Source organism: Trachymyrmex cornetzi, unplaced genomic scaffold (assembly GCF_001594075.2).
Source record: "Trachymyrmex cornetzi isolate Tcor2-1 unplaced genomic scaffold, Tcor1.1 scaffold1094, whole genome shotgun sequence".
Taxonomy (NCBI): domain Eukaryota; kingdom Metazoa; phylum Arthropoda; class Insecta; order Hymenoptera; family Formicidae; genus Trachymyrmex; species Trachymyrmex cornetzi.
In genome coordinates this window covers 57,856-69,316 of record NW_017295647.1, presented here as the reverse complement: position 1 = coordinate 69,316, position 11,461 = coordinate 57,856, and the positions used below count along the sequence as shown (strand labels likewise).

At 30.0% G+C, this 11,461-nt stretch overlaps 1 protein-coding gene across 1 annotated transcript in view; it reads right to left on the bottom strand.

Annotated features, from left to right (window-relative positions):
• LOC108761684 (AF4/FMR2 family member 4-like) overlaps positions 1-11,461 on the bottom strand; it is an 89,744-nt gene that overhangs the window by 29,074 nt on the left and 49,209 nt on the right. The window contains exon 2 of the mRNA XM_018508353.1: positions 2,483-2,670. Within this exon, the coding sequence (XP_018363855.1) occupies positions 2,483-2,670 (188 nt within the window). The remainder of the gene's footprint in view (positions 1-2,482; positions 2,671-11,461) is intronic.

The following is an 11,461-nucleotide window of genomic DNA, read 5'->3' as shown; positions in this document are numbered from 1 at the left end:
CTGCCGTTAGCAGTCCAGAGGTATATAGTCAAAGGGTTTACTTAACCAGCCTAGTAACTGTAATGAAATAGAAAGAGATAGAACTATTTCTATCTCTTTCTATTTCATCACAGTTACTAGGCTGGTTAAGTTAACTGAGCTTGATGAAAGTGGCCTTTAGATACGGATCGCGCAGTCCATTCTCTATGTCTTTGTTAGATACGAATGTAAGCAACGGAAGAGGCGAGTCAGCGTGAGTTTGTACCATGATGGAAATACATAAGGTGAGTCATTGCGCATAATGGCGGCAAAAGGTGGGGGATATGGAATATTAACCAATCAATAGAAATCAAAGACTTAAACGGTCTAGCTGGATCTTAATGCTTGTATGATTCTTAAGCGGGGTCTACAATAGAAGTCGTAGCAGTCGTAGAGTCTTAAGTCGTAGAAAATTAACCAATCACAATAGAATATGAGAAGAATAATCGACTATGATTGGTCAATTTTGTACGACTTAAGACCCTACGGCCGGTATTCATAGTCGGATCTTATATTTAAAACCGTCTTAAGTACAGTCTTAAGATGTCATGAACCAATCAGAAGGCCGCATTAGCGACTTAAGACATTACTTAAGACGGTCTTAAAATAAGAACCGACTATGAATACCGGCCTACGACTGTTACGACTTCTATTGTAAACCCCGCATTATGTGAATTTATATACTACGTAGTCCCTAGAAACGCGCGCCGAAATGATTTTTCGGTCTTGAAACGCTAACTCTATTAAACTACCGCAGTAATATCACGAGTTAAATTGAATGGCAATTTAACAAATTTTTGATGCTTATTCGCATCTTCGAAACGATCTTAATAATGATGAATAACATATTAAAATCTGTAAATAATTAATTCTTATTGCGAAAAATATTACCTCGGCCGGGAGCCGAACCCGGATCTCTTGCATACCGTGCGAGCGTCCTAAGCCTTTAACTACCGAGATAAGAATCATACAAGCATTAAGATCCAGCTAGACCGTTTAAGGCTTTGATTTCTATAGTTTGTGTTATCACATACACGGTTCTATAATATATTATATTATTAACCAATCACTTTTGCCCCATTTTTTATGCGTGAAATTCAAACGCGCACCATTGAAAATAAAAACATCTTTCATTAAAATAACATAAATATATTATTCAAATTAAAATTAAGTGTAGGTACAATCAAAAATAACCTTAATACCTTACCTTTTTAATAACCTTATCCTCAAACTGAACTCCGAACTGAAATTGTATTAGATTATCTCTAGTAACATCATGTCGTCAGCCATTTTTGATTTTCAAGAAATGGGGCAAATGTGATTGGCTATCTGCTTCCTTCTACTTTTGGGCTACTGCGCATCCGTGGGAATGACTCACCTTACGTATTTCCACCATGAGTTTATACGACAAAGAAAATACACGCGCAGTAAAGGGTCCTCTACATAGAAGTCGTAGACGGTGGAGTTTTAAGTCGTAGGAAACGACCGTCTACGACTTCTATGTAGAGGACCCTTAACAGTTTAAACTGAGTTCTTATTATTTCTCGAGTGCACTTTATTTGCGACACACATCCACAACTCCACGAGTGGCCCGAACATAAGGTAATGTTAATCCTACAAAGGTCAATCATACTCAAACCATACTGACGAGAATCTTTTTAGGTATACCTTATTTAGGATTACCTTACGTCAACCAAACCAAGTCCTTATAACATTAAGGTAAATTTGACAGCAAATTCTAGTCGGGAAAAACTGCACAGCGGCGTTATAATGATAACGAAATTTGCGTTAAAAGTTACAGAATATGTCTGCTGATCATAATAAAGTTCATCTATAACTTTAAAGAAAATCAAAAATGTAAAAACCAAAATTCGAAAAAATTAAAAATCAAGAAATGATAAAAAAAAAGCAAAATAAGAAACAAAAGGAACATAAAAACAAAAAACACGTGCAATTCCATGCGGTGCATTTCTGATAATACTATAACTGCCAACAGTACTGTAATTTTCAAAATTTAACAGTCCTTTTGACTCTTTTTTTCAACACAAAAATCTTAAAGTCTGAACTTTTTAATGGAAAGGACTTAAAAGGATAAACACTTTCACACATCGAACGTTCTTTTATGATTTCCTAAATAATGAGAAATGATTTTTTTGAAAATTGGTCTTTTTCGAACCTTGCCTCAAATAACACACGGATCAATGTAATTTTTTATTTGCACAAAAAATTTTCTTTTTTTATGGCCTTTCAAACGGTATATTATAATATGGGGTATTCCATTTGAAATTGTTATGTTAGATTCCTCCGTGGCACCCCTTTATTAGGGGGAAGACAACTCCAACCTCTTTAATAGAATAGCCTCTCAAAATGATCGAACATGTATTACGCGGTTTTTTTTATAATTTCGAACCGTTTCAAAAATATAGAGAGTGGGGACAGACTTTATATAGGCGCCCTGTATTACCTGAGATAATTGCTGGGTATTTTCAGCTTCTTGGCACACGAAAGTCACAAAGTCCGAAAGAGTGTCATGTCCGTTCTCAGGATACTTTACTACCCCTGTAGATCCAGAGTGTTCCGGCTGATAGTAAGCGAGTCCAGGCATGCTTTGACCGGAACCACCAGTTAGTCCTTCGTGAGGCGAATGCAATCCTGAAACATATTTTCCAATAATCATCTAGTCTGATTAATGATATCAATGTCACGATAAACCACCCCCTTAACTTAACTCTTGTTCTTTCCTTACCTTCGCGAAAATAATATTATTTTACTTAACTTTTCACTTAACTTCTTTCTCTCTTCTTTGTCCCTTTGTTTAATCAAAATTAGATGAAACATTTACATTACTATAATTTAACATCTTATCTTAAAATGACGTATAAAATATTCGATTACTTTTCCGATACGAGTGAAATGATATTTTCTTTTTAGTTACGAGCCATTAATCTTTATCTATCCTCAAAACACAAAACTATTTTGTTTATAAATCGTTCAAATTTATTTTATCTAGGATATTATCGCGTTTATTATTTTTAAAAATATTATTTTCATTGATGTTAATACGTAATTGAGCAATTGGTAATGATATTTGCTGTACAAATTATTTGGGTTCAAATAATTAATTATACTTAATGCAAGCATATTAACCTTTTTATCTTGATAAACTGCAAACAATTATCATATCGATTCACGAAATTGACATAAGTCGCATATAAGTTATACATACATAGAGACAGAAAAAATCGTAGATAGCATTGAGTTAATAAAAATAAAATAATAAATTAAATCTTTCCCCGTTTTTTCTTTCAATGGCTCTATAATCAGCTCAATTTAATTAATACACACTTAAATATATAAATAGGTAGATACATAGATAGTTAGATAAGGATAAAAAAAGCCATTATTACCATGAGTTTGTTAGGGAGGTGGTTTAATGACGCATACAGATCAAATTCTGATGCTTGTCATCAATAACAATTTTATTCCGAAACTGTCGCAGCTTCTTTCTATCAGATTCTTCGAATAACTTTTCAGGAAAAATTTTATGAAGAGTACTTATTCATGCTATTTTTAACTCTAAACATTTAAAATATTTTGAATTAAATTAGAGGAAACTTCTCTTATGCAATTCTCACATTGTTATATATATATATAACGTACATACATACACATATACATATGCATTGAATGATGCATTCCAAGCGTGAGACCGAATGGATGAAATATACGTTTATGAAAATACATGTGTAATATAATGTGGACAAAATATATTGCATAAACGATATTTACAATTATTAGTTATGGCTTTATTCCCGTCGCGACGCTTTGTATCGAGACGCTCGGTACTGTAATATTTTATGTAAAATAATATATACAAGTCTTATTTAAAAAATTAAATATTAGGTCATCAATTAGATCTCTCTTAATCACATTACAACAATCATGTGCTATTAATTTATTATATACAATAAGAGATAAGATTTTAATGCCATATATTTCAATAATTCTTTTATATACATGTACATTATACGTACACAACACACACACACACACACACACACACACACACACACACACACATACACGCACATGATGTAAGAATATAAAGCGTTTCGTCCTATAAGCGCATAATATTATTTAATATTCAATAATATTTTAGGCACATTCTTAAAATATTAAATATAACGTTTCGATAATATTTTATTAAAATTCTATAATATTAAATAATATTTCTGAAATATTAATGGATGGTTATGTGTCAACTCCTGATAATATTAATTGATTATTATTAAAAGTAATATTATTTAATTTTAGTTTAATGTTGTATGAACATTAAAAAGTATTATAATAACATTTACTTTCATTTGTAAAACTGTTACTTCAGTTCACTTTAAGATTACGTTTAAAGACTGAAAATGATTTTGACGCGCAGTTATAGAACTGGATATGTACATAAAATCACACCGAAACGTTATTTAAGCATTAAGATGCAGCATAGATCGATAATACCTTTTCGTTTTATTGTGAATTTAAATTACACTTATATAAAAATAAATAATATTAATATTTTAATATTTCAGAGATATTATTAGTGTAATATCAAGGATGTTATGTAGAATGGACATGCAACATCTATAGAATATTTTAAAAATATTAAAAAATATTGTATATTGTAATATTTTTGAAATATTATATTATATTTTAATTTTTTTAAAATAATATTCATATACATTCTAGGAATATTTTGCGCTTATAAAATCGTTGCGCATGATGATGGTCGAATTCAAAGTAGCCAATCAAAATTTATTCTCAAATGTAGCGCAATCTGCGCGACATGGTATTGTGGCAACTTATAACTTAACTCAATCTGTCGTAGATCATAGGAGCAACCATATTGCTTTTGTATTTGCTACAACTCTCTGATTGGTCAACACTGCGCATCTTGGAAGCGAAATGCCTTATATTCTCACATGATGTACACTCACACATACGCACAAACACACACAAGTGTGTGTATATGTGTGTGTGTGTGTAAGTGCGTGCCTGCGTATGCGCGCATGTGTGGTGTGTGTATGTTGTGTGTGCGCATGTGTGCGCGCGTATGTGTGTGTGTGTGTGTGTGTGTGTGTGTGTGTGTGTGTGTGTGTGTGTAGTTAGTATATATTGTGTAGTTATAATATAAACTTTTTGATGGCGCAAGTAATTTATTTTGTGCACGGCATGAATAATACGTGTACGCATAATACATGATAAAAGTATATACATGTACATATGTAAGTGTGTGTAAATGGACACACCAGGTGCAACAATATAGTGCAAACATTAAACAAACAACGACTAAACAACATCAAAAACATCAAATTAACAACAACATCAACATCAATACAATAATTAGATTATATATAGATATATTAAACAACACCAACATCGCAACAATAATAATGTAGACAGTATCATACGGAAAGGGCATAAACTTTTAATCAATATATTCCACACGAATTGAATGTTGATCAATCAGGTAAGTCAATACAGTTAATCCATACAGCATACGACATACTTAGAGCATTGACCATGTAACAGTGAGTAATATAAAAATAATATTGAGTATGTGAAAAATAGAACTAAATTATGTGCACGTTTAAAAAGCAGTCTTGATCGCGGCTCGATCTATCGTTGTCATATCTATTTCAGACTCGGAATGTAATTGATAACCATAAAAATAGATCACTTGTAAATTCGTAACATTAAAGGTGATAGAATGAAATTTGTATCTGAAAGGTAGTTTTTATTATTAAATATTAATGTAAAATAGAAATTTTTTATTAAATTAGAGGCACTAATTCCAATGCATTATTTTCTAGTTTTAATATTTCGTATTAGGTACAATTAATGTAAATTGTAAATGTTATGTAATGTAAAATACCGTTTTCAAAAAAACATTTGAAGAAAGTAAGAGATCTGATCATTAAATTTTGTCACCGTCCATGTCGTTTATTTCTACATTATCAATTAAGGTTCACGATATATAACGTTATTTCAATCTATAATTGAATCCATTCTGATTAATTCTGAATTTTAATTCCACATATTAATTTAATTTTGAATATATTAACTAATATTGTACTACAATATCAAACCCGAAAATTATAAAACTTTTCTTTTGATCGCCGAGCCGCATCGAAACTGTATCGTCGAATATGTTACGTAAATTGGTGAATATAACGGGGTTATTAAATAAAGACAAAAGAACAGATTAACAGACAAAACAAATCACCAGATAGACAGACGAACAAACAGCAACAACTAGCTTGCTAGATAGACCGTACTATGCATTTAGCAAGAAAGGCCATTCATCTGTTTATCCATCCGTTTTCAACCATTATATGTGCCTTTGCTATATAATACAGATGATGCTTCTAAACGTGTTCAGAAAAAGTTTTAGCTAGAAGATGTGAAGACAAAATAATTATTTTTAATTTTAAGAAATAGCATATTTACTCGAAGAAGGTGGCTGTTAACAGGCAGATGGATCACGGATAGGCTAAGAACTTCACAAAGGAACCCAAGTAGAATAAAAGCGTTGAGAAACGACTGAAAAAAACATTTTTCCGTAACGTTGAGTAACGGTTACAAGTGTCCGTGTAGGAAACATTCTTACAACTTTTCACACATAGCAAGAATAGAGAAGGATCTTTTTTATGGCTGAGACAGATTTTCTAATAGTTCCTGAATAGTCGTCAACTTTAACGATTAATATTTCAGTTCGTGAGGCAGAGCGAATTTTTCTGCCAAATTCTTTTATTTTATACAAAAACGCAGAATGAGCCTATTTTTATTGATTTTTGAGCTGCGGAGAGCCAAACTGTATCAATTACCAAAATGGCTTTATATAATGATTTTAATATCGTTATTTTTAATGTTTCCTATACGGATATTTGTAACCGTTACTCAATATTACAAAAAAACGGTTTCTCAATGCTTTTGTTCTACTTGTAAATTATTATGTAAATGTGTATGTGTGTGTGTGTGTGTGTGTGTGTGTGTGTGTATGTCGCGCGCGCGTGCGCGCGGCATGCGTGCAAGTTGGTGATCCTAAAACACATTACCGTCATATGTCGAAAATTGAACCCGGTACACTCTTAACTTCGTATAACCAAAAATCGGCAGTAAACGTTGAAATATAACGTAAATTATAAGAGCCATAAGTACTATCAAAGTTAGGCATTCTCCATTGTGAAGAGAAAAAAAGAACGATCACCTTCCCGATCTAGAGACCCTAGAAATAGGGGTCCAGCCAATGTTCTAACTAGAAGTAAAATGGCGTTTATAAGGGGCACAAAAAAGTTATGATTTGGATCGCGAAATTGTGATATCATTTTTGTGAGGCGATTTTGTATTTTTTAGTAAATCATTAAAAATTTATAGTGTATAGAAGAAGATAAAACATTTTTCATTACTTGATTTGATAATTGTTTAAAAAAACATCTGCAACGAAAAATTTTTAGTAGCAAAACAATGGCAATGCATTCTAGTCAAATAATTGCTTTATGTTTTTACAATCTATGTATTTTATACATTGTAATAAAATATGTATTTTATACATTGTAATAAAATAATTTAATTATTGACAAATAAATTGAAAGTTTTTCTTTATTTCTCGATTCATCATATTTAAACTATACTGCACTCATGGTGGAAGGATTACATGGTGTGTGCAGTTCGGCCAAACCATGCCTACTTTTACTCTTCGTCGTCAATAGTGCGGAAGGGCTATCAACTGTGAAATATGGAGCGGTGTGTATTCATAGTTCGTTTTTATTTTAAAACTGTCTTAAATAATGTCTTAAGATACTAATGCAGTCCTCGGATTGACTTATGACTTAAGACTGTACTTAAGACAGACTTAAATGTAAGAATCGACTATAAATACCGACCTGTTTCGCGTCGTGAAGTTGGTACTGAATCTTTCCTTGTATAAGTGACTTTAGTGTCGCTTGTTGGAAAGTTCTCTGTATCAGTTGATAACATATAAATAGCTCTCTATTATATAGATATTTTTCTCGGAAAATACTTCCTATTATAATGTGTAACTCTAAATGTCATTCTCGTTTTAAAACTTTATTGCTTCGAATTTGGTGGTACTAAGCGGTACAGGATTAAGAGTGTAGAGTAAAAATGTTTTAGATAATTGTATAACTCTCTCTCTTAAAAGAAGAAAAATAATGGTAAAATTAATTTTCAAAGAAATCAATTTTTCATGATTATATGAAAGTCAGCCATTTTTTTATAAATGGAATTGTATGAGATTGTTTTGTATAATAAAATCTCTAATTATTCTGCATATGAATTATTAAGGTAGAGATATTAAACAATTAATAGTTTACGAGATAGTTTATATCTTCTGGTACATTTTAATAATGAAATATAAAATATTTTGTAAACTATTTATTTTTTAATAACTGTAAATTAATACTTTCGTACATAGAATAACGAACCAATTGATGTAAAAAAAAACACATAGCTACTTTTCAAACAAGATATGTATCGATTGAAAATTGCATAACTTTTTTGAAAACCAAGTATGTTTTTTTATGTTATATCATTTATCTCATTATTCTGTGCATAAAGAGTATTAATTAAGTTATTAAAAAATAAATGTTGGTGTTTCCAAGAGATATTTTATATTTCATGTCAAAGTGTGCAGAATAAAGCATAAAATATCTTGTAAAATAAAATATCTCTAAAAAAATATCTCTAAGTATCTATAAATAAAATATCTCTCACGCATCATGATGCAAAAAAAATTTTTTGCATTAAAAATCTTATTCCTTCTGTTAGAAACATTTTCTTTCAGGAAAATTTCGACAAGAGATAGGAGAACTCTCGTAAAACGTAGCAGATTATAGCTTACATAGAAAATATAATCTTTTTGTTTAAAAAATCTTCCTCTGTAAATTCAAAATGAGTCTCTTTTTAGAATACAAATATTATTTTTTTTATTTATACTTTTTAATTAATTTTCTCATAAAAAATGTTCTCCGTATAACTATTATATTTATTACAGATGATTTGATATTACTTAAAAAATTCATTTTTTAAAAAGTTTCTACGTAAAATGTGGACATACTATGAAAATATATCATAAAACAGAAAATAATACCAACTCTTTATTTTCAATATTTGGATGTTTAAATAAACAGAAAGGATGAATTTTGTTTCATTTTAAATTATTTTTTAAGCAATCCTATTCTTTTCATAAATTTTTGCCTTAACATTTAAATTTTAAATTTTAAAACGAATTATTTTAATAAATTTTCTTGCGAGCGGTTTTGTCTAATATTCTGAAGTAATGAATTTTCTTTAAATTCTTTTCTTCATAAAAAATATTTATCTTCTCTTCATAATATTGAAGAGAATTTTTTGGTGAGCTGTTTTCTTTTTAATAGCGTAAAAGGTACTTTCTCTAATGTAAAACTCTTAAAAAGTAATTGTCTAAAAAAATTACAATCTTTATCAATGAATTAATACTATGTCGCGTCATGATAATAATTCTACAAATTAAAATATCATAATAGAAATTTGTAATTATTATTATGTTACGACATAATTTTAATTCTGTATAAAGATATTTTAATGTCTTAATATTGTTAAGATCGTTAATAACGACTTGCAATTAATAAGCAAAAAGATTATATTTTTTATGTAAGCTATAATCTGCTACGTTTTGACGAGAGTTTTCATATTCCTTGTTGAAATTTTTCTGAAAGAAAATGCTTTTGCCAGAAAGAATACGATTTTTAACACAAAAAATTTTTCGCATTATTGTGATGCGTTAGATAGACTATTGTGCGATAGCGGCGAAGTTAGCGACATAACAACGCGGCGGAGCGCTCACGCACTACTAGGTGCGCGGCTCACGGATATGCGTCTGTTTAAAAGACGGCGCCCATTGGATTAACTTTCCATAATAACTGCTTTATAAAGCACTATAGAAAAAAAATAGTTCGGGACATTTCGACTCAATTTTAAACCAGGATTAGCGCTATATAATTAGTGTCCGCTATTTAAGGAACATACTTATACAAAATAATTAGAGAAATTATACTATGTAAAAAATTATACAATCATATATTTTTAAAAATGGCCATGGTCTTCATAATTGTGAGAAATTAATTAATTTCCAAAATTAAGTTTATTATTATTTGACCTCCTTCAAACCAATTTCTGTCTAAAATATTTTTATCTACCAGGTTTAATTTTCGACATATTTCAATAATTTGTTTCAGATGCCCCACCCTGTACATATATGTACATACTCAACAAGTAACCTTAAGAAAATCCTAAAGTCGTCTGTTTTACCGACTATTAATAATATTGCTCAAACGCAATATTTTTTATGCTGAAATTTTTTTTCCTTTTTTTACAGACTTGAAAATCCTTTTCCAGAGTTGAAGCGTACATTAAGGGGATGCTGGAGTCGCCTGTTTAATCGATAGAAAGCAATAACTTTGAGACCAATTTCTCATACGTATTACTGTTATAGTTTTTAAAAATTCTCCAGAATTAAAGTATAAATAATAACGCAACCCTAAACAACTTTACACAGAAAACAAAAATTATAAAATTATAATTATGCTATTAATTTCTGGCGACGACTGCTAACTACATTTTCCTTATATAAAAAATTTATATTTTGTACATATAAAACAAACTTACAAGAAAAAGATTGGAACTGATTCCCTCCGATTTTGATAAACTCTTAGTATGTTATTCTCCAGATAAAAATAACAAACACATATTTTTTTATACATAAAGATAAAACTTTTTCATGTCGAGCGATATGTCACTTCACCGGATAACATGGAAAGTAACGGCTCATTTTTGCAAGAGAGATACTTGGTAAGAGAATTTTTTTGCTTTTTAATAATGCAAAAGAAGATTTTTAATGCTAAATACTTAAAAGAATAATTATTTTAATTGAAAAATTGTGATTATTAATGAATTAAAATGTCGTGACATAATAATAATTCCATGTATTAAAATTATGTCGAAACATAATGGAAATACAGAATTCTTATTATACTCGTATTGCGACATAATTTAAATTCACCGAATTATTTTTATGTTACGACATAACAATAATTTGATGATTGAATTAAAATTATGTCATAATAAAAAATTTTTTTTAAGTTGTGTATAATTATAATTAACTTTAATTAATATTATATGTTACAGATATAAAATAAGAATTCAAAATTATTATTACATCTCAATAGATTTCTATTCTTAGGGTCCGCGCACAAAGATGGTCGCAACTGAGTCGTAGTCGTAAATCGTTGTCGTAGATCAACGCACAAGGATTTTACGTATGTCGTTTACGTATATCCTATTGCGCCAGTTGTTTGCGTCAACTAACGCAATAGGATATACGTAAACGACATAC